The sequence below is a fragment of the Chenopodium album genome, chromosome 1, assembly GCF_948465745.1.
Source record: "Chenopodium album chromosome 1, dcCheAlbu1.1, whole genome shotgun sequence".
NCBI classification, from domain to species: Eukaryota; Viridiplantae; Streptophyta; class Magnoliopsida; order Caryophyllales; family Amaranthaceae; genus Chenopodium; species Chenopodium album.
In genome coordinates this window covers 90,735,340-90,759,336 of record NC_137834.1, presented here as the reverse complement: position 1 = coordinate 90,759,336, position 23,997 = coordinate 90,735,340, and the positions used below count along the sequence as shown (strand labels likewise).

At 36.0% G+C, this 23,997-nt stretch overlaps 3 protein-coding genes across 5 annotated transcripts; 1 reads left to right on the top strand and 2 right to left on the bottom strand.

Moving 5' to 3' along the window:
- Window positions 1-208: 208 nt before the first annotated feature.
- LOC145563040 (calmodulin-binding transcription activator 3-like) lies at window positions 209-10,875 on the bottom strand. 3 transcript variants are annotated; one of them, XM_081623463.1, is made up of 12 exons: window positions 10,658-10,875; window positions 7,948-8,067; window positions 7,230-7,345; window positions 6,862-6,950; window positions 6,484-6,526; window positions 5,171-5,366; window positions 4,456-4,736; window positions 2,925-3,314; window positions 2,134-2,807; window positions 971-1,556; window positions 547-870; window positions 209-446 (listed from the first exon to the last, which is right to left on the bottom strand). In XM_081623463.1, the coding sequence occupies exons 1-12, from the start codon at window positions 10,695-10,697 to the stop codon at window positions 342-344; spliced, it is 2,964 nt and encodes a 987-aa protein (XP_081479589.1). In that variant the 5' UTR covers window positions 10,698-10,875; the 3' UTR covers window positions 209-341. The 3 variants fall into 3 exon arrangements, with proteins under 3 accessions (XP_081479589.1, XP_081479583.1, XP_081479574.1); XM_081623457.1 differs by lacking the exons at window positions 7,948-8,067; window positions 10,658-10,875 and having other exon boundaries at window positions 7,201-7,257; XM_081623448.1 differs by lacking the exons at window positions 7,230-7,345; window positions 7,948-8,067; window positions 10,658-10,875 and adding an exon at window positions 7,134-7,222 and having other exon boundaries at window positions 6,862-7,084.
- A 1,966-nt stretch (window positions 10,876-12,841) lies between these two features.
- Window positions 12,842-18,938, top strand: LOC145563029 (cyclin-dependent kinase C-1-like). Its single transcript, XM_081623438.1, has 12 exons — window positions 12,842-13,078; window positions 15,403-15,484; window positions 15,670-15,760; window positions 15,871-15,909; window positions 15,998-16,107; window positions 16,210-16,282; window positions 16,360-16,477; window positions 16,612-16,729; window positions 17,243-17,382; window positions 17,490-17,547; window positions 17,765-17,835; window positions 17,992-18,938. The coding sequence occupies exons 1-12, from the start codon at window positions 12,963-12,965 to the stop codon at window positions 18,494-18,496; spliced, it is 1,521 nt and encodes a 506-aa protein (XP_081479564.1). The 5' UTR covers window positions 12,842-12,962; the 3' UTR covers window positions 18,497-18,938.
- Window positions 18,939-19,012: 74 nt separating this feature from the next.
- On the bottom strand, window positions 19,013-23,924 carry LOC145563021 (putative mitochondrial adenine nucleotide transporter BTL3). Its single transcript, XM_081623432.1, has 4 exons — window positions 23,388-23,924; window positions 21,862-22,165; window positions 19,983-20,450; window positions 19,013-19,831 (listed from the first exon to the last, which is right to left on the bottom strand). The coding sequence occupies exons 1-4, from the start codon at window positions 23,819-23,821 to the stop codon at window positions 19,760-19,762; spliced, it is 1,278 nt and encodes a 425-aa protein (XP_081479558.1). The 5' UTR covers window positions 23,822-23,924; the 3' UTR covers window positions 19,013-19,759.
- Between the last annotated feature and the right edge of the window lie 73 nt (window positions 23,925-23,997).

Sequence of the window (23,997 nt, the reverse complement as noted above, 5' to 3'; positions counted from 1 at the left end):
AATCAAGCATGACCCAACCCAAACCCAACCCGCATAGGTTATGGAATTAATTTGAATTGACTCAACCCGAGTTAACCCGTCCACTCTTACACGACCCAAATCCGACCCGTTTACTCGAATTGACAGCTCTAGGTGCCACATGAACGTTCTGTTAGTAAATAATTGTATCATTTCTCTATTGAATGTCAAAACTTAAAAAAAAAAAAAATTAAAGTAAAAAATTGTTGGAAACATCTTAATATGTACTTAAACAATATACATAATCCTACTCTCATAGTGAACATATATACAATTATTGGTGCTACTTAGTCAACTAAGTTAGATACATCTCTTGCTGTTTCCTAAGGTGTGGTGCCATCATTCAGCAATCTATCAAGATCAACCAGGTCATCATCACCCATTGAGGTTGCAGCATATGCCCCATCAATAGCATTACTACATCCATCCTACCAAAAAAAAATTAATTTCCAACTGTATTTTTTTAGCACAAAAACACGAGTGATGGCGGATTATACACTTGCATGCTATAGTTAAGTGCCTACGTACCTTCATGTCCTTGATCTCTGAGACAGCGGTAAGCAGCCTGCGGTATTGGTCTCTTGCTTCTGGATAACGAACCATTGACTTTACCCTGGATAAAGCTTTCTGCAGTCTTTGTTCAGTTTGTTTCCTACCTTCCTTGAAAAAATCGTAGTCATCCTCGAAAGATTTGCCCTCAGACTGTGGCTTTGTCACAGGCAATGACTCGGATTTAAACCCACGTAACCCACTTTTTTTTCTTCTCCAACGAAGGATTACCTTTTCCACAATACCAACCGACCATACAAATGCTTTGTAGTGTTTTCTTACCTGGTGTCCTCTAACATGGGCCTGTTTCCATAGAAATATAATATTAATTCAGGACTGATTAATTATTAAGAACTTCAGGCAGAACACTACAAAGCCAAGTATTAATAAAGACAACACTCACCTGGATTTTAACAATCTTTTTCCTGAGTGTAATGAACTCTCTTCTGCCTTTCCAACTGCGGAACTTATTCTGTATTCTGACAGCAGCAGCATGCACCGGCTCATCATGTTGACCCCGCTTGGGGGAGTTCAAGGTAACTGCTGAGAGAGCATATTCATCTGGGGTTTCCTTTTTATCATTACCAAACTCCCTCCTCCGATTCCTCTTGAAAGAATGTGATCTAAAGACTTGATGAATTCGCGCAGCAGCTTGGGAGGCATTGCAAACAGCTGCTAAAGAGTCCTTTAATGAAAGTCCATCAAGATTGACTCCCTTGCTGATCGGGGTAGCAGTCCGTTCCGTCGCAGTTAATACAGAGGTCATTCCAAGTACCTCTACTGTACTGTCCTGTTTGAATTTATCCTTCAATGTCAGACATTCGAGATGGGCACTCAAGGCTGATTCTGCCAGAAATCCAGAAATCCCTTTATGACCATTTTCTGAGGCCAAGTCAGCAGGTGTTCTGGCCATTGGATATGTTGGGGAAGGATCTGTTAACGCCCCGGCAGATGCACCCAGAGAGATGAGATAAACAACTGTACGCTCCCTTGACCCAAAATTCAAATAAAAATGAACAGTGAGAGATAAAAATTATTCTTAACTAGCAAAGATAAAAATTATTCTTAACTAGCAAGCCAATACAGACTTACAGAGTGATCACATTAGCTTTCAAAATTCAAAGGGGAGGAGGGGAAGGGGTGGAAAGAGGGCTGACAGCTGTAAGAGAATCACACAGTAGTATTAAAGTGCAATCTTCTATGTTTGTGGATTTTGATTGAGATTTTTTTTTTTTCCTATTCTTTGGTAGGGGGTAGGAATGGTGGTGAGATATTGTAAGCACGCAACCATGCAAAAAAAAAAAAAAAAACTCTTCGCTACCACAGTTATTGAGAAGGACTACTAATCTCAATTTTAAAAATACAAGGACCCAATTTCCTTCTAAACCCTGCAAATTCAACTAGTTTGACTATCAAACCAGACAAATTGAAGAATTTTCTCAATCCCTAGTTAAAGCCATCACTAAGGATATAGAACTATAATCTTAAAGAAGGTAACAAAAGAAAGAATAATACAATGCATACCACTGAGATTATAAAACATACAAAACTTGTAGTCGCTCTTACCTGCCATAATATGCTGCCCAATGCAGAGCAGTCCACCCACGCACATCACGGAAGTTGATACTTATACCAGCAGCTACAGTTAGGGAGATGGCCCAGTCATATCCAAGAGCAGCTGCAAAATGTAGCACACCCTGGCCATTCTCATCCAAAACACGGGGACCTTTTCCACCTTCAGTTCTCTTACATAGAAGCCACTCACAAAACCTCTCTTTTATAATCTTTTCAGCAAGCCTATCCTTCAATTCACCCAGAGAAAACTCCTCCTTGGAAGAAAGTTCCAGTATGTGGAACCATTCATTGTCATTTCCCTTCAGCAATGACGTGATTTCATGATCCAAATCTGAGTTTCCATCCCCATTGCAAGGCACAATATTCTGACGATAGCTGGAACCCAATGAGAGTAATTTGCAAAATTTTATTTGAATCAAAGAGGTTGCATCAACACCATGCATAAACTTATCCTGGTATTCAAACTCCCTCACTTCACTACATGCTAATCTATTAGAGCATGTTACATAAAACGGAACTCTACCCACACAATGTGGGGGTGCATGGCAACGTAGGGCACCATCAGCTATAACCTCAGCTGGTACTTCCACTTCACCAAACATACATGACCACTGACAATTTTCTGCACCTAGCCGAGTCTTCATAAATTTCCCAGTAATTAAAACCTATACAAGATGAAAATTATTATTGAACTATTCAGAAAGATATTAGCAATCATATGATACAAACCAAACTGTCCTACGAATATCATGGCATACATAAAAGGTTTCAAGCTATTATACCTTAGTTTCAGAGCCAGCATATCCCCAATTTGGTGCAAAATCAATAATCTTAAAATGCTGGTCCTGTGAAAGTGAGGGACCAACAGTGTAAGAGTTGAACTCGTCTTGAGGAGGAAGATTTGGACAATCACTTCTCTTGTCATCAGCATCCCAATATGCACCAGATGATGGTTTGACTGGTTCCACATCTTCAAGTTCTTTGCACATCCACTGGCTGAAGCTGTCAATCTTCGGTAGAGTTTCATCTTTGACAGGTCTATCTAATAAAGTTCTAGCAGAAGAAAAGTGGCTAGAATTTTTCACACCAGTCAGATTGCTCACTACATCTACTTGATCTTCTTTGCATGCTGAAGCAGAAGGCTCAGTTTGATAATCCATGGCATGCATAGCCTGTTCATCCATACACATAGTATCAATTACAAGGTATCGACATAATTGTGTTTCAGTGTATAAGCTGAGTACAGATGCATTGCATCTTGATAGCTACCCAAAAGCATTGAAAACATATAAAATACCTTAATTATAACAACACTGCAGGAGAGAAAATGGGGGGACATCAATACGTCATGCCATAATAAAACTTTCTGCTTACTTTAAAATTGGACCTAAAGAGAATAATAAACTATCGAGACAGCACCACTAATGGTGGAAGCTTCTCCATCCTACTTGATGATTACAAGAAAAATAGCCAGTGAGATTTGGGAAGGGCTTAGATACACTACTGAATAATACAGAGATGTAAACATAAAATTATCTATTTTTATTTTTTTTTAAAATTACCTTGATATAGGGAGATTCTTAAAAAAAAAAAAAAAATTAAAAAAAATAAAACACCCTTCATAAATAATTGTTTTAGAATTTACCACTTTCAGCAACCTAAAATGGTCATATCCTTAAATATATGAGTAAAAAAAATTATTCTAACTTATACAAGGTGGTTTCTTAAAATGCAAATACTTAGAATGAGGTTTCTGTAGACATGGTAGCTATTTGATTATAAATAAAGGATTTATCTCACTTGAGGGGATGCTTGAGTTCCCCGAATTTTTTCAGTTATAATGCTTGCTGTTAATCATCTTATACTCATTTAGACATATCGCCCATATGCATGGCTGTCCACTTGGCCACCTAATTGTCATTTATTTGGCTACAAAGTTTAAAATTAAACCAAAAAACTCACCCCATTCCCAACACAGCATGATGAAACCCAAAGGAAAGGGATAAATAATAATAATGATAAAGTTTTTTTTTTTTTTTTTTGGACAAATAATAATGATAAAGCTATAGAAGAGGTATGGGAGTCGAATGGTCAGAACTCTCAGGAAGGTAACAATACAATACATTAAAAAAGTATAGGTAACAAAATCAAAGGTTGCAGAATCAGATTAGGTAGTAAAGTTATTGTGCTAAATTCTGAAAGGCCATGAATTTTACAAAAAAAGGACCACTACAGACATTTGCTGCTAATTAATTAAAGGACAACCTATCTGAGGCAAGAAGAAACCATAACATAACCATATAGAAGTATCACCTGCCACTCTTCTGAGCCTTGAGCAAGATCCCTTGATGCCTGGGTTTCACAACAGGGATCTGTCAACAAAAGTTTTGTGATCACATTTTCTTGTTTAGAGTTGGTGTGCACAGAATCTGATTGTACATTTAAGATGGAGGATTCTAATGATGCAAATTGCACTCTGACATTATGATTTTCCAAAACATTTTCCCATCCCCATGGCTCATTCTGATGCTTTTGTACTGGTCTATCTACATCAATCTCCAGAGAAGAAACAGTGGTTGACTTTGCTTGATTCCCTGTTAATCAGTGCAAATTCCACAGCTCAGATGATGTATATCCTTAATGACTTGGCTATAATTTGAGAATTAAAACAAAAGAAAATGAGAAACTATTTGAGCAATAAGAAACAAAAAACAAGGCAGTTCCAGAAAGAAAATGAACAAGCAGGGTCTCATTTATCAAACTAAATGACAGCGACTCCAACAGATGTCTTGAACTTGCTAGTAAAGTAGTAAGTGTTGTGAAACATGTCAGTTTATATCAAATTTAGGTCAATGGACATTTTTTTTATTACATACTCACTCCATAGAGGAATACCAAAAAAAAAAAAAAAGAAAGAAAAAAAGGTGTGCTTTAAGCTGTAAGTGAAAATATTACAGAAGTTGATTTTTCATAGAAGCTTTTTAGGCAGTGTAAGATTTACAGAACATGTAATGGACAGAAAGCATACCTGACTCAGCATCTTCATAATTTGATGCTTGAGGGCTTTTGCTATCATTGTTTTGAGAAAGCATTGGACAACAATTTTGCTGCAGGCCTGAATTTAAGGAACTTTCTGCCTCAGAATTGCATATAATTTGTTTATTTTGGGTATTTGCAATATCCTCTTCAGTCTCTTTAAAGCGGTTAAAGGCTGTCCTGTATCCCTAATAAATGACAGACAACACAGAAACGCTTATGGTTTACTATAGATGTTACAAATGGATTGTGAAAGACTTAATTAATAATCTTCTCCTTCCCACAACAGAACCAGAAACAGGAGTTGTGAAGAGAGTTAAGAGCAGCTACTGCACAAGAGGCGAAAACACTATTTCTCGTATTATCCATCTACCACCCGAGCTAATGCAGTAAATCCGGGTCCAGCAGTCCTTTTACAAGATAACTTTGAAATTTGAGAAAAGCTTATAATTGGACAGGAAAACCCATATATGCTACTAATCAAAGCAAAAGTCATTGCTCTCTCATGTTAGTTTTTCCTTTGATTTTGCGTTCACATAGAGAACAGAGAACCCCAAATGCACATTCATATAGAGCCAATTACCCTCTTCAACAAATATATATGGTAACGCCAAAAACTTCCATATGTTAAAAGTTTACTACCAAGCTATGCTACTTGGACTCGGATGAACTGTCAAATTAGACACGGGTGTCCAAGCATCGGACTCGCCCATTTTCTTGGAAAAAGTTGTGTTTTTAGTTAAAAATCAAGTGTCCAAGTGTCGGTGTCGGTGTCTGTGTCTGACACGTGTCATGTCGACACGGACACATGAGATAAATGAAAGAGTCCGAGTAACATAGCTACCAAGTGATACAACTTTAAAGGAATAACACATTCATTGCAAAAGTCATTTATACTAGAAGCTCTTATTTACATGATGAAGATCAATTTATCATTTAAAAACTCGAAATTAAATAAAGAGTTGTTGCAAGTATGAAACTATTACCTCTTTCTCAAATAGCCCTACCACGAAATTACACCTTTTTCACACATGATACCCCAGATTTAAGATTTACAAGGAGCATTAATACAAAAGTTAAGAGAAATAGGAAAATCTCTCGGTGGTTGCACGCATTTATTAGCCCTTTTATTTTATTTTCATTTTTGTAAGAATTATGGTGTTTTTTGGTATCTTTGAATAGAGAGAGTATTTACAGAAGTGCAATCCATATCTATTCAACTTGTATTTAACATCTGACACGGTGGCATCATGCAAGCATTATTGTAGTAACTTGTGAATATAACAACAAAGTTTGGGGGCTAACCTTCACTTCCCTATAGTGAACAAGTACAATGTGCGAGAGCTCCCTGCAGAAAAAAGAAGGTTAAGAAAACTGAGACGCATCAAACACAGCACACAATAAAAGCAAAGAGACCACGAATCTCTGACATAATTTTAAGTTTACGAATGATTCAGCATGAGAATCTCGTTGCCTAGTCAACAAGCTGGAACTCAGGAGTCCTACTGTTTCGATTTCAATCAAATAATAATATTGCAAATTGTATACTATTGAGTGTGTAAATGTGTTATGGACATTAAGGTAGTACAAAAATTAAAGCGAGGATGCCCAGATGGCCATATGTGCAAGCCAGAAATCAAATATGACTAGCAGTTCAATAATTCAAGAGCTTGTTATACTCACTCTTTTAACATCCAATAGCTTCTTCTCTGAAAATTTTCATTGTCTTCTCCATGTGCATAGTAGCAGTGCAACACATCGATACTCCCTGCCTACACATTGACATTACTAATAACCACAAAGTGGGATTTAACGTGAAAGAAAAAGGCATTTTAAGGAATTTCTGGCAGATAAGATGACAGCATATCAAGACGACAAGTTTGTCTTGCCAAATAAAAAAGTGCTCCTACAACCTAGCCCTCCCCTATCCCACCCCACCCCCCCCCCCCCCCAACCTCCAAATTCATACTTAGAAAATAATATCAAAATGAAACATAATAAGTTAACACAGAGTCGAATGACCTAAAAGTAACTAGTCATCTGCCTCTTGCCTTCAGCCTCTCGTGAGCCTCTTTAACCGTCTTTCCGTCTTTTTTCTTTTTCCAACTATGACCATCTTTCCTAAAGTATCTTAGCACTTTTTTGTCAAACAAAAAGAGTGCACCACCTGTAATGAAATTGCATATCAGCAATGAGTCAATGACATTCCTAAATAAAAATTCAAAATTGATGCACCAGTTGAAAAGCAATTCAACCTAAGAAAAGCATATTAGATAATAATACAATAATAACAAAATTATATGACTAGAATCAATAAGTAATGAGTGGATTAAGAATGCACAAAGAGAAGAGAAGAAAAAAACTATAGCAGCAGAATCAGATATATCCTGGAGACCTGGATAGAGAGATTCAAAGAAGAGTAGTAATGACAAATATGAAAATATACAGACACATGAAACACATTTATGTAGAATTGATTGCAAATTAAAGTGCTAGAATATTATCTGGTAAAGGGAGAAAAAAAAATTGTAGTTTAATCAGCACAAACAGAAGTTTTGCAATCAAACAGAAGAACATAATATATGGGGGCAGTTGGGCACATAACAGCACAAAATTCAAACCTCCAGATGTTTTAATTTTCTCTGATCATGGATATTGCAAGCTACAGAAACAATAGACTTTACCATGACATGTAAAAAATTCATTAGATACTAAACCACAAATAAAAATAAGACAAGGAGTCAAGGACAGGAGAGCAAACAGTCATACTTGGAGGCAAGTTGGGAGGTTCTGGTGCAATATTAAATCTCTTATAATTCTGAAGAATCTCGCAAATTTCAGGTGTCCGCAACCACCGATGTTGAGCTTCAAAGAGAATTTGTTCAATGTCTGCATTCCACACAAAGTACAAATTTAAGAAAACAGGTAAATTAGATGCTTAAAGGCGAATTGGATGGTTCCACCCACCCAATTGGACTAACAGAGGATACTGAGGTCTATAGGAAGCATCTCATCAATTTTTTTTCCCGAGTAAAAAATAGTCAAAATTTTCCAAAACTAAAGGCTATAATTCACGCTTTTGGGGCAATTTCGGAGGTTTCAGGGCCCGATGTCGAAAAGTCTCGAAATACTAGGGAATATATCACGGGGTCATTTAATGTCATTTGAAACCATATATGATCATTATATGTTGTCATAAATGTCCGAGGTAGCCTTGAGTTTATGAAATCGGTGCAAGTTGTAAATGGGTAAATTGACAGTTCAAAGGCATAGTGGATGGTTTTACCCATCCAAATGGACTCTCAGAGGGTCCGTGGGAAGTATATCGGGGAAAAAATTCCGGGTCCAAAAAAGTGAAAAAATGTCCAAAATTGAAGGCTATAATTCACGCTTTTGGGTCAATTTTTGACATTTTTTCAAAAAATGAAGTGAATGTTTGGGGTGAGTCCTGGGGTCATATAAGGTGGTTTGAAACCATAAGACACCTATAAAGATGTCTATAAAGTACCAAGAATGAGTTTTGTTTCTATTTTGAAATTCATGAAATTTTAAAATATAATGATGTCATATAAGTATAATGATGTGATGTGTGTGATTTGACTATAATGATGTCATATAAATATAATGATGTCACATACAGACTAGGCACGATCAATGAGACCATGAGAATAAGGGGAACCGGAGAATCTACACACTTCAATACAATGTCAGTGCCAAAATATTCGAAATGATAGATAAGATAAAAGCAAAGGAGTTGATTCGACAGTTCACATGCAAGAACCATGGACATGTACACACACCCACAAATTCACTGCACACAAGAAACAATGGGCAGAAGGGATAGGCAACAGGCCAACAACAAATTAAACCGAAGAAATCACCTTTAGCAAGAGGAAAAACATGCAAGCACCCATATTTTAATCCCTTTTCTTCTTCAAAAAAAATAAAGACAAAAAACACTGCAATTATCTTTCTTTGTTTCTTACAAAAGGAACAACACTTTTTCTGTTGAAAAAAAAGAAAATCACCTATGCAAATTCTCGTTACAGAAAGCCCCATTTAAAGTCAAAAGCGGCTTTCCATTTGCTAAGCACTTTTTTCACCGCGATATCACCTTCTCTTCAACAACTAAAAATTGAGCAATCTAGATAATAGCCCTTTTTTAAAAAATTACATTTTATTTTAGGATACAATTTCTGTAATATATGCTCATGAATTGTGCTACACCCACTGCTTTTGGTTCTTGAGATGATACTATTACTATAACCTCCTATGAGTAGATATTGTTTTGTTTTTATAATAGCTTGGATTATATCCTTTTAAAGCAATCTCTCTCCTATACCTTAACGCTTTGTTTGGATAGCAAAGAAGGAAGGAAAAGAAGGGGAGGGAAAATGGAGGAAGGGAAGGGAAAAGAAAGGGAGGGGGAGGTGAGCTCCATTTTCCCTCCAAATCTCTCCAATTTTGGAGAGATTATGGTTATTATAGAGAAAGGGAAAATGGATCCCTCCCTCTCCTTCCCCTTCCTTCCCCCAATCTTTTACCCAAACAAGAGATTTTGTCCCCCTCCATTTCTCTTCTCTTCTTTTCCTTCCATTTCTTCCTATCCAAACAAAGTGTAAATGTCTTCCACTACAAAAGAAGTTGTAAGTATACGGAGTTGGTTCTACAATAACTAGTGACAGAATAGCCAAAAAAAACATTTTTCTTCATGTAACCTTCTTTGGTTTGTTATTATCATTATTGATCCTTAATTTTTGACTTCAATCAAGCTCTTGCTTGGTGCTAAATTATAGGAGTTAGACTTGGACTTGTCGTTCAATTTGTGTTTTGTTTCATAATTAGATGTCATATCTATGAACTTAAACATCATTACCCATTTTCCCATAGTTTTTGCACTAAGAATCTAAAAAAAAATATCCTTGAGTTGTCGAGAATGTTTTCTGATATTCACTCAAAATCAAAGACACAACAACTCATGCCTCATCATCAATCTTAATTGTTTCTCTTGAATACAATACATCAAAGAATAAATTATTTATTAATGCAAAAAAAGGTAACCATTAAGCAAAATAACTAATAATAACAGGAATGATATAATCATATAAACAATCTTATACTAAATAATAAGCTAAAAGTGGATATATTGACCACTTAAATCAAAAATTGATCAATGCATGGTTTGTCATCAGTTCAAAAATTAATACTCGTTAATCATTACCAATTTACACATGCAACCCTTTCTAATAAAAATAAAATGAAATCAACAATATTGCATCTCTTTAGAAATTCATGCATCGTATATACAAGCAATCAATTAATTAAGAAATCACTCCTACAATTTTCCAAAAAAAAAAATGAATATAATACAATTCTACGTCATTATACAATGCAAAATTGCAATTAAATTAATTTACAATAACATTAATTGATTCGGGTGAAGAGCTGAAGAGAGAGAAAGAGATGAAAGATATCTCACCTAATTGATTGCCGAATTCCAAATGATTCGATTGAGCCATAAGAAACCCTAATAATAATCAGCGAAAATGAAGAAAGGGTTTTGAAATTTTAAGGCGTTTGATTTGGGGAAGAAATGAGAAGATGATGGAATTCAAACAAAATGATGCAGTGACCACCGCGGAAGAAGGCAAACAAAGAAGATTTTTTTGAGGGGAAAAACAAACAAAAGACCGCGGAGCCGCGTTTTGAGTACAGAGTTAGCGACTACACCGTAGGATATTTTCTCGTTATTTAGACACCATGTGGAACGGCTTGATGTATCTAAAGATGGTCCTAGCCTCCTAGGCCGTATCGGGTTGTGCCTCATGTCAGGCCCGATTCACGAGGTTCGTGTCGTACCAGCAATTGTTGAAGGATGGTCTCGAGATCAGGTTTATATTCATGGTCCCTCATTTAAAAATGAACATTTACTATAACAAAGATGAATATTTTTTCACTGAACATTTTTTCACTGAACATTTTTTACAATAATTTTGTATTTTTCAATAATTAAATGTTTATCTTTATGCAGTATGATGTTTATTTTTAATATAAAATATCTGTTCATTTCCATGTCGTATGATATTCATTCTAAAATTATTCTGTGAAGCCTTTATTGCTTGCCCAATTGAATAGCCATTGTCATTGCCTTACCTTTTGCAATTTCAATAGACCACCACGCCTTAACTCTTCTTGTGTCATTAAACAAAACATTTCCCTCATGATCATGAGAAATGACTCCCAATCCCACACAACCATCATTAGACAAAGTAACATATGTGTTCAATTTGATGACCCCATCAGGCGGTGGAGTCCATCTTTTCGGACTTGACTGATGGGATTTATGAGAGAGCCCATAGACGAGCTTGCTATAATTTCCATGCTCTTCAATGAGCCTATAAACTCGCTTGTCTATGATGCAATATGGAGTATTCTTGTTCTGAAAAGGCGGGTCCCCCCCCCACACGCTCCAAGCTAGAAAATGTTCATTTTTTAATAGTAAATGTTCAATTACTAAAATGTTCATTTTTTTTCTAGTAAATGTTCAATTTTGTAGCACAGAACCAGCTAGCTATGGGCTATGGCTGATCTACAAGACCAGCTAAAAATTTGTGTCGTGCCAGATCGAAGTTTTTAAAAGGTTGGCCTGTGCAAGGCCTAGTCTCACGTGTCATCGTGCCAGGTTTGCGTATTTAAGCAAAATTGCATTGATTTTAGTATGATATGTCGTGTCAGGCCCGGGAGAGCCGTGCTTCTCCCAAATAAAGGCAACCCTCAACCCACACACAGTACTGTGTTGTGTCGTGCTTTTGTCGTGCCCGTGTTATGCTGTGCCTTTTCGTGTCGGGCTTTGAGCCGGCTTGGTCCAGTGTCATCTTTAGATGTACCTTTGATCTACTGATGACTTTGCATTAATTTACAATTATAATTTTATTATTATTCACCTTGTTTGTTACATTATTGTTAAGGTGATGAACGACAAGACTCATGACTCGTAATGAGAAGTCTTGGTTATTAGGCGGGTTGGGGGAAAGCATCGGGTGGTGTGTGAAACAATGAACATATATAGTAGTGCCAAAACTACCAATAGCCTGTTAAATAATTAAACATAGTTAGAATTTAGAAAGGCCTAAATTGGATCAAGTTCACAATTAAGTGATTGAAAAGCAATTACTTCTCGACCATTAATACTTTTACTTTATATTGTTAATAATTTTGAAAAGTTGATACATTTTAAGAAAATTCAAATATATCTAACTTGCAAATAGATAAATTTCTACAATTCTATAAATACATAGAATAAATACCATTTTTTTCCATAAAAAAGTGCCCTATCATCTTAGAACTTTTTATAAGCCAACTCAATCCGAATTTGCAGACAAGACGTCTTAAACGCAAGGATAAAAAAAGGATCGTTTCAATTTCCATATAACCTAAGTATGATGTACTTATAATAGATGGATTAAGCTTAAAACATGTCTAAGATAAAACAAAATACTCGTACAGTCGTACTCCGTAACTCCGTATGGGATTATCACGAGTTTGGATCGTATGATCGATCCATTCAACCGCAAAGTTAGTCAAGAAAATATTCGTGGGTTTCAAGGTGACCCTTTTCTTTTTACCTTTTTCTTTTCCCCCCTAATACAAAGCGTAGACAGCCCCATTTTATAACAACAGGAGTTACGGGTTAAAGAAATAGTGTAGACAAAAGACAAAGTAGTGAAAAAATTCTGAAAAACCTGAGAAATTAGAGCAAACAAGACAATTGAGACTTGAGAGAGATGACTGTTGCACAACTTGGGCAGTTAAATCTCGATGAACTTCCGCCATTGCGGGGATCTTCTCGCACTCTTGATTGCTTCCAAAAATTGGAGCAAATTGGTGAAGGAACTTATGGGTAACTTCAATTTTCTCTTCTTTGTTTTGTCTCCATTTTCATTGTTTATTTACTGGACATCCTCTTTGATTTTATGTTTTTATATCAATTTTAGCGATTTGGGGTTCCGGGTATGTTCTTGAATCATTTTAGATCTTTTGTGGAATTGGGTTTTTGATGATTTGTTTTATAAAAATGGTTTAGTTTTTTATCTGCAATTCTGCATCATTTAAGGTCTTGTTATAAGATTTTGGGTGTTTGAATGTCTTGGTGAATAAGTTGTTGAAAGAATTATAAGTGAAAACAAGAATTCATTTTTTAAAGATCAAAAAAGATTCAGAATCAGTATAAAAATGAGGAAGAAAGTAAACAAACTCACTTCATTGCCATTTTTTCACGTTTTGGTTGGTTGGTTGGCTGTTGGGTTTGTGTGTGGCAGGGGGGGGGGGGGGGGGGGAGAGTTGTCATTTTTTCAAGTTTTGGTTTTGCTGTATTGATAAACAATTTAGCTAAAGATAATATGAGAAAAAGGTGTGAATGGTAAACTTTCATGTTGTGCATTGTCAAATTTGGTATACATATAAGATAATGTTGTAAAAGAGAGACCTTTTTTTTTTGGCTAATTCGTTCTTGCGTAATCTAGTCTGATGCATCATGCATGTTTGTGTTGAAGTAAAAAAATAACCCTATAAAGTGATAAAATTGACCTTAAAAAGGAAGGGAGGAAATTTAAGGAAATAGAATTTAGGTTTATGATAGTATATGTATCAGATTGGAGTGTAATTAAGATTCGGAGATTCTGTGGTAAAAACATTGACTGAAGGATTACTCAAGTGACCCTGAAATGGTGCAGATCACTGCTAAAGTGTGGACAATTTAAGCACTGATTAGCTTGTATTCTGTTTAGATGGCTATGGAACATTAATGTAAAGGTTGATTAAAAGTAGTCTTCTGTTTTATATCATAATGGAAAATGGAGACTGTAATGGTGATCGACTTGTAGGTTGAAGTGTAACAACAATAGCTATAACAGAAAGTACAGGAACAATGATGGCAGAAACTGATTAGACTTAATTTAGACCTGTTCAAGGCTGGAAAAGTGTGTTATGGCAAAAGGGTTTGAAATAAACTTCAAGACTAATGCAGCATTTTTTAGTGGTTACCTGTAGTTACAGTTGGCCAGCATAAGGTAAATCAGAACCGGGTGCATATTAGGATAATGTTATTTTTAGCGTGTTCTGAAGGCCCTACTACTCCTACTAGCATGATCATCGTCTTCCAACATGTCATTTAACGCTTAGATTCGTTATTTTAAGTGTCCAGTTTAGACAGGTTTCTTTAAAATAAAGTTTGCTATTGCATGCTAATGGATGAGAGGAGCACTTTATATTTATTTAGCTTTCAGTGGAAGGTGATTTGAAGTGCCACTAACAATGCAATCGGAGTGAAGAGACAAATAGACGATGCATGTGAACACCCACAGCCCCCCTTTTATTGGCTTGCCTCAAGGCTATAGTTCTTTTTTTTTTTGCTGTACAGACTTGTTACTTTTGTTAGGGTGTCTTTAATCTCTCTAGATATGACAATTTGAAAAGAATCAGCAGGGGATTATGATATTGAAATCTGCATTCCTAAAATTATGGAAGTCTTTTAGCTCTTAGAATTCTGATGTCTTATCACTGACAAGGGAAGATGAGTATGAAGAAATCAGGTCAAGGGGTGAAAGAGTGATTATCTTTATAATCTCTATATATAATCCTATCTTTTTGAATCCTAACAGAGTAACAAGTATAGCTGAGATTTTGTGGTGATTTTTAGTCCAAAGATCGTCAATCTTATACTTATCAAGCTGTTGATATACCCATAAGCAATAATATTAAGATCCTCTTCTTTATTTTAACTTCCTTTATCAACAATAATAGCCACTTTCTTATCTGGGATTCTGGGATCAAGGAGATTACTTTCCCAGAACTTAAAGTTTACGAGTGATTGTTAGATTTTCTTAACCTTTTTAGTGTATTATTTGTTTCTCACCTCCGTCAGTTTAGATACAAATTATTTTAGTTTGAATTGGCCAAGAGTCTAGGTAGTGTTTGAGTGTCCATAACGTCTCTTGCATTTCATGAGCATTGCAAATCCGCTTCCAAGTGTCAGGAATAAGCTTTTCATATGTTGAGAATTTGCAACGTGCAAGTAATTGGCTTGTTTTCAACTGTAGAAAGCTATGATTGACCTTCAGTACTGTAATTATGCATTTTCAGCTAATCTGTCAATTGTTGGTGCTGTAAAGACAACAATGTGGAATAGGGAGGAGCTATCTTATTTGCATTTGGTTTGATTGCCAGACAGGTGTACATGGGCAAAGAAGTCATGACTGGGGAAATTGTTGCTTTGAAGAAAATAAGAACAGAAAATGAAAAGGAGGGGGTATATTCTTGTCTATTTATATCATTTCCTGTAATGAGCACTTTCACTAACAAAATGCTTTAAGTCTTTTTTACATTAAATGAAGAGAGGATGATCAATTTACTAACACTTGTTTTCAGAAAGACTAATTGTGGGCATGTATGAGTCATTTTACATTTCTAATTCCGGCGTTATTTTTAATGCAGTTTCCTATTAGTGCAATTAGGGAGATCAAAGTTTTGACCAGGTTGCATCATGAAAACATTGTAAAATTAAAAGAGGTTGTGATTTCTCAAGGTATATAATCTTTGGCTTAACATATCTTAGTTAGTTGAACAGTATCTAATGATTTGATGTTTTTTGTTTATGGTAGCTTAACTCGTATATTTATTTCGAATTTTATTCAGATGGAAATAACCAACTAGCTGCAACTAAGGAGAGTTCAGGTAAAATATCTCTCTGGTTATTTTTTGAGCGATTGCATTAACATGTGTAATTTGACGTGCCTATGAATTTGATTTCCCTCTTAAACAGACAATAACAAGTACAATGGTGGCGTCTACTTGGTGTTCGAGTACATGGACCATGACTTGACAGGCCTCTCAGATCGTCCTGGCCTGAGATTTACTGTTCCTCAGATTAAGGTATGTGTACACTCATAGTATCTTAAATTTGTGACTTTTTGGATTGTTCTTGTGCCTACTAAAACTGTGTCCCCCCCCCCCCCCCTATGTTGTTTATCTCAGTGTTATATGAAGCAGTTGCTCACTGGGCTCCATTATTGTCATGCCAATGAAGTGCTGCATCGGGATATTAAAGGTAAGTATCATATGAGTCTGATTATCCCCTTCTCTAAAACTTTTAATTTAGATTTTTTTTTAAAAAAATTCCTGCAGGGGCCAATGTTCTACTAAATAATAATGGAAGCTTGAAGCTTGCTGATTTTGGGCTTTCATGCTCTTCTTATCTTCGCAAAGAAAATTTTACTAATCGTGTAGTCACTTTACCTTATAGGTAATTCTTTACATCTAAATTCTAAAGGATAGAAGGTCTTGTTGTCGATGACACTCATGTATTAATACTGTGCCATTCTCCCAAATGTACTCCATGTCTCATTTAGTTGATTCTAGTTGATATGGTTTGAACAGGCCTCCCGAGTTGCTGCTTGGAGCCACAAATTATGGTCCAGCTGTTGACATATGGTCTGCTGGTTGTATCTTTGCCGAGCTTTTGCAAGGAAAACCCATCATGTCAGGAAGAAATGAGGTCAGACTTGCTGCATACATTCTTTTCAGTATTATTTGTATAGAGCTTGACATTCGGAGATTGGTTAAAACTTAAAACTTTTTTGGTAATGTCCACACGTTTTCCTCTTTGCTGAATATTTGATGGAAAGATGCATGAGACTAGTAGTGATCTTCATTCTGTTGTCATGTATGAGACGATGAGTCTACAATTAAGTAGGACTCACTTTGTTCCAGAAAAGTTGAATAATTGAGGTGAATAATTGTGATTGCACTTTTGAATGTTATTGTAGAAGCTATGTATTTTAGGAGCTGTTTGGACCAAAATTTATGCATCATAGATTCATAGGCTCTATTTCAATGAGACCTTGCTTTAAGAAAATGAACTTTAATGAAATTTTGGTCCTGTGCAGAATGCATTAGGTGGAGCGCATCATATATCTTTGCATATAGTTCATGATGTTACTTTTTCCTATTTGGATGCACCTTTATCAATCTCATTTCTTACATGGATTTCCTGTGTTCCATTATATAGCCAGAGCAACTGCACAAAATTTTTGAACTTTGTGGAAGTCCTGATGAAGTAAATTGGCCTGGTGTTTCCAAGATTCGTTGGTATAATAACTTCAAGCCTGCAAGGCCCATGCGTCGACGTTTGAGAGAGGTTTTGAGACAGTACGTTAGTCTATATCTGATGCTATCTTTCCATTACCTACTCTAACCCATTATGTATTTTGCTACAGTGTCCTAAACTTAATTACTTTTTTTGCTGCCTTTAACAGTTTCGACTCACATGCACTTGATTTACTGGACAAAATGCTGATCCTTGATCCATCTAAGGTATAATTACTATATTCAGATTTCAAAAACCTTTTTGTTGTGTGCTGTCTTGTCTTTAGGATGACAGTGAGGGTTAGACTCCTCCTGAATTTTTTGTTTGAAACTTCTATATCTGCAGCCCCCTTGATAGTTTCTGGTTTTTTGAATGGCGATATAAACTATTTCCCACTTTCCTTTTAATGCTTTGTCATGAGGATTAAGTTTCTTTTGTATACAGAGGATATCTGCCAAAGATGCACTTGCTGCTGAATATTTCCAGATGGAGCCGTTACCTTGCGACCCAAAGAGGTGTCTTTCTTTGTTTTTCTTATCTTTAATAACTGTATTTGTATACTGCAAATGAATGTCATAGTTTCTAAGTCATGTAGAACATTATACTGGCTTCTAATTAGGTGATTGAACTATTGCTGTGATGAGTTTTGTGAATAGTTGTTGATGGTGCAGCTTACCCAAATATGAAGCATCGCATGAGTTCCAAACAAAGAGAAAGAGACAACAGCAGCAGTTGAATGAGGATACTGCAAAAAGACAGAATTTGCGTTACCCACCACCACATGCTCGTCTTCCTCCTATTCAACACAGTGGGCAGGTCCAACAAGAGCATCAGCCTGAGCGCAACCTTTCCATGAACCAGTTGCAACGACCCTTACCTACCTTACCTAGCAACCCGTATTGTGAACCTCTTGTTGATGCTGGATTATCAAATAGGTATCCCCCCAATATAAATCTGACTGCTGGATACAACCAGACCCATGGGGTCCAGGCTCAAGCTGTCGGTACTTCTATAGGGGCATATCCTCCTCACGGGCGGGTTGGTCCATATGCTGCAAGTAATATGATTAACCGATCGACCACTCCTTGTTATGCAGCTGGACCGCCAGGATTTTCACATAGAGGTCCAAACCCAATAACTAATATTCGAAATCAGCAATATGGATGGCAACAGTGAAAGGTGTATGTAGTTTTGCACCTTTGCTTGGTATAAGATACTATGATATATATCATAATGTGAAGCAATGAGGGTAGAAATTTCTTTATAACTTGACTTTGTGAGCTAGACCACAAAGTGTGGTTTCTCACTTGTATAGATGGGAGTCTCAAAGTACAATCATTTTTTTTTTTCTGTTCTTTAATGAGTTGAGTATTACTCAAACTAGATCTTGTCTGTAAGGCTTTCCCTGTAATTGTAGCTTCAGAAATTGGTGTGTTAGTTGATGTAGTGCACTGATAAATATATTACTTTAGAGGACATGGTGAGTAAGACTCCAAACTTCTTTAATAGTCAAGGTAACAAAAAATGCAAATTTGGCTTGGATGCATTTCTATGTAAATGTGTACATAATTGTTGACTCACTTTCCATTTTCGGGTATATAAATGTTCAATTCATAAATTTTACCTGATTTTCATATTTCTACTCCCATATCTAATATCTTTTACATGATTCTACTTTATTTTGACACACCTTTTACCCTATCTACATTCTTCTTATACACACCTTTTTCAATATTTCTTGACACACGAGTCTATAATCCAACTTGAAAATGATGTAATAGAGCGAACAACCAATGATACGATTCTATTCTTAAGTGATGATGACAAGTTACATTTCTTTGGTTCGATGATAGAGCTATATCAAATAATGTCAGCTATGACATTGCACAAGATTAGTACCAAGGCTCTACATCTAATGTCAGCGGAAGAGTTGACTGTAAACTTCAAATTAAGAACCCAATTGTAGAATGCTCACATATACTTCTTTCTGTGAGCAAAGTACACCATCAAAACTTCTGTGAAGCTCTGTATCAGTTGTCTTTGGAGACAACAATGCATCCAACACATCTAAAATTTGACACCAGTGAGCTGCATCCACATCTGGTTTGTAAAATATATGTGGCCATGTGGTTCATGTCCAACAGCTACAATATAATCTTATAAGGACAACTACTTGAGAATCATTCCAAACTTCTGAACTCCTAAGCAATAAGGGAAGATAATCATGACACGATGTTATCCTCATTCTCCAGCAAATCATCAACGTTAGCTCTGACAAAGAACTGTCGGTGAGAAGATACTTTAGACTAAGCATGGTGAAATTATACTGGCTTTCTTCATGTTTACATGTCCATATTCATCAGCTGAGCCGAAAGTAATAACTGCAACTTCCAAGCAACTAAGAATGACTTGCTGCTCTATTGTTGCAAAATAGCAGAACTATGAATCCACTTTGAGAACTACCTTCATAAACTCGTAGACAAAGTAGCTAATGGCAGCAGATGGTAAAACCTGTAAAAGTTACAGCATATAGTCAGATAGCTTCCTTGATTGCCACAAGTGATGTATGATACTTCACTTTTTATATTTATTTTTACAGTATATAAATAATAACACAAATCTTCTTTTTACATTCTACTTCCCAGCTCAAGTAATGAGTTACCTGTAATAAGCTTGGTATTAATCCAGCATACAGTGCTGGAACACCTCCTTGCTCTACTATCTTGACACAAGTTGCCACAGCATTCAACTTTCTTTCCCGCACCTGCAATTGAAGCTGTCTTCTAACAACCTCAAACGGATAAGTAGCAGCTTCAGAACAAGCCCCAGCAATTGCCCCATAAAGCAGTGTTTTAACAGGACCCAATTCCAGCTGATCCAGAGCATTAAGGTCTCCTACTTGCTGTTTCATGTTTTCTATTCTTTTCATCCCTTCAGGTGAATGCAAATAAGATGCTTTCAATATATCATAAACACCATAAAATACTGCACCAGAAGGAGCCATTGCTACAAGTGACGGGACTAAGCCCTTATACAGAGAAAAGAATCCTTCAGTTTGGATCATATGGCGGCAAGTACCAATGACACCACCCAGAGCTTCACCGCCTGGAGCTACCATAACAGTCCTGATCTGAAACAATGAGAAAGTTATACAATCAATCAATCAATCAATCAATCAATCAAAGCCTTAATCCCAAAAGTGGGGTCGGCTAACATGAACCAAATTTGATTATTCCGTGTAGTCATCAACATAAATCTTTCTCCTCCATCCCTTACGATCCAAAACTTCATCCTCACGTAAATCCATGCACTTCATATCCTTCCTCACTCCTTCCAACCAAGTCATCTTTGGTCTCCCTCTTCCTCGTTTAATCCCTCCATGGTCCCACTCTTCCACTCTTCGCACCGGAATGAGAAAGTTATACGTAGTAAAAAAAAAAACAAAAACATGTGATTTATGTTTTTACAAGTGATGAGAGATGTTATGAAGATTTATGTTTCAGGAAACAGTCCAGATCTGAAACACAGACTTATCCCCCATAGCAGAGGACTTTTCCCACAAACTTTGATCTGAACCGTAACAAGCATACAGATTATTTTAATTAACAAAATTGAAGTGCAGGGCTTAATCAGCCATCTGAGTAAAATCCAGAGCCAGCAAATAATATGTTTCAAGATTCATTGAAACTGAAAGCTACGCTAACGAAAATGTATAGATTTGAAATTAAAGAAACACAGGACGAAAAAAAAGTACTCCGTATATTTGACTCTCGATGCTTCAATTCTTTTAATTACAAACAATTCTTCTCCTTTATGGCCAGGTTGGTTTAATAGGGGGTTCTGGAATAGCCTATATTTGCAGAGAGTCAATTTAAGACAAAAGTGAAAATTCTTATAATGTGCACCTACAGTTAGGTACCCAAGGGTATTCTTCTGCTCTTTTCAAATTCTTAAAATGAGCAAAATTTATCTTTGGGTCACCTAGGTGCACAAAAGAATTTCTGAAGACAATAGTAACATCTTCCACTATCTGTGACACAGATAATCCCCATAAGTTTGGGCTTAATACATAACAATAGGATTCTGTCCTTGCCCATTTCATACTGGAAAGAATGACTTATATGCTATAATCATACAGGATCTCTCTAATCCAGATACCAAACAATCCTAATTGATAATCAAAAGGATCATATGCAATGCTGCTTTACTGTACGAGATTTCCTTTTTCACATTACTTCTGTACGAGGTTTCCTTTTTCACGTTACTTAATTACTTCCAAAGGGATCCTCATTCACTGGTTGATGATGCAGTTTTGTCAGACACAGACATATTCAAGTTGTGAACCAGAATGATTCAACATTTAACAGTTAAAAGACATTTCTTTACTTTTGAGCAGAGTAAAATTTCAAGTAATGAGGAGAAGAAGTTAAGGAAGGTTTTGTCAAATAACAATATTTTGGCAAAACCAGAAACAAAATGCACAAAAACTTTCAGACAATGAAGTAATTAAAGCAAGTGAAATTTCTGTTTTTACCACATACAGTGTCCATGGGTAGGCAGAGTAAGGTAGCAGTAATACCAGCAGCAGCACCAGCAACAAATCTCTCAAAATTTGCAGCCTCCTCATTTCCAGATAACTTGCAAAGGTAATTCCTATACGTATCATAAGCATAAAAATTAATCGCCTTAAAAGGAGCAGTTCGAAGGATATTGACAAAATTTCCTTTCCAAAAGCCTTTGATTCCTTGTGTAGTTGCTATTGTTTGGATGAGCTCAAACAAATTCTTCTGCTCATGGCGAACTATATACTCCAATTTTAATCGTTCGAGAGGGGCAACAAAGGTCCTGGAACAAAATAAGAGGTTATTCACAAGCTTAATCCATTCACAAAACAAGTGTCACTTAAGGATTACAACACTATGATTACTTAAATAGCTCCAATGACTTTTCCTTATATGTATTGTAAGTCATTCATTTCAGGTATAAGAGAACAAAAAAAAAAACTTTCATCATATAAATACATTTTTGTAATTAAATTTCCCATTTTCCCCTTTTGGAATTCTTCTCCTTGGTGGCCAGTTTATAATGAGAAATTGCTTTGGGACAAAAGGGACCAACCTTATTCAGCCTTCAGATGGTAGATGAAGAATAAACATTAAAAGCATCAAACCTAAATAAGATAAAATGGATATGCTTCCTATGGTTAGACAATATATGAGCAGTCTCCCTGTTACAATTATTGGTGAAAACCTTACTGAATTGTTCTAATAGAGAGTTTCCATGATATCAGCAATCTTCCATTGAACTTTCCCAAATTCCAAAGGCTCAAAACACAAAAATTCTCTCTACTATCCAAATTTCTTATTCCTCAAAACCTAATTACCCTGACACCTTTTTGCAAGACTAGAGCTTCAGCACCAATTTTACTTTTAATGGCTTCGGCAAAAATAATTGAACATCGGAAGCTATCTCAAATATTTAAAACTACACAATCTTTGCCATTCATTCAAAATAACCCAAAAGAGGGTTTTTTTTTTTCCAGAGAATCACTATACACTTAATCTAAGAGCAAGATGACTATAGCCGGAATTATCTAGAACCCAAATCCCAATACTTACTCCCTTTGTCTCAGATAATAGATTATAAAATACAAATGGTAAGGAGTTCCAAATTCCAATATTGATATCATAAAGCTACTCCCTTTGTCTCAGATAATAGATTATAATATTGAAATATTCATCAATCTATCAATATTATCAGCTTTTACTAACCATATATATCTAGATTTTAACTTTAATTGCAAGTTTGATATCTTTATAAACAGCAAGATTCAATTTTTTTTCAAGGCATAAATAATAATAGAGCTATACAATTACACATTTCGGATCATGCAACTACATTTTGCTGAAAAAAGGTGGACTACACAAACTTGTTCGACCACATAGCCTTAACTGCGGAGTTCTGATGGGATCGGGTGCATTAGTGCTAAACTACTAATATGATTGCAAATTAAAACCCATAAAAAAAAATTACAGAAATTAAAAAGAAAGAAGAAAAGGAAATAAACCTTGAAACCATGGCAGCAACAGCACCAGCCCACAAATGTTTAGTGGTATTGAATGCACCAGAACATCTGACCTTTACTTCCTCCTCCTTCGTTTCTTCAAGTAACTCAGAAACCCTAATAAATTCAGAATTACGATCCCCATTTTGCCCCAATGATTGAGACGAATCCCCAGAAAACCCATCATCAGTATCTTTGACCGACAAGCTCACAGACAAGAAATCGGAGAAACGGCGACGAATTTCCGATTCCACTACATGTTTTCGCCGGTGGTTAATTCGTAAGGCGGAAGAAGAGGAAGAGAGAGAATTTGAATGGAATGTCGACGAATTGTTCGATGAAATGTGTAAGAGAAAAGAAGTGGGTGATTTGATGAAAAAGGCCGAATTTGTGATTCTGAAGAAATCCAGTTCATTGTGGAGTTCTAATTCAAGCATTGCATAAAAATTGTGAAAGATGAGAGAGAAAATGTTGGGTGAAAAAGTTTGGGGAAGAAGAGGGTAGTGACACAACAGTGCAGTCAGGTACTTAGGTGGGAAGCAATATAAAATGGTGTGAATTTGAGAGCATATTACATGTTTGATACTTTGATCATGACATGTAACGGAATATT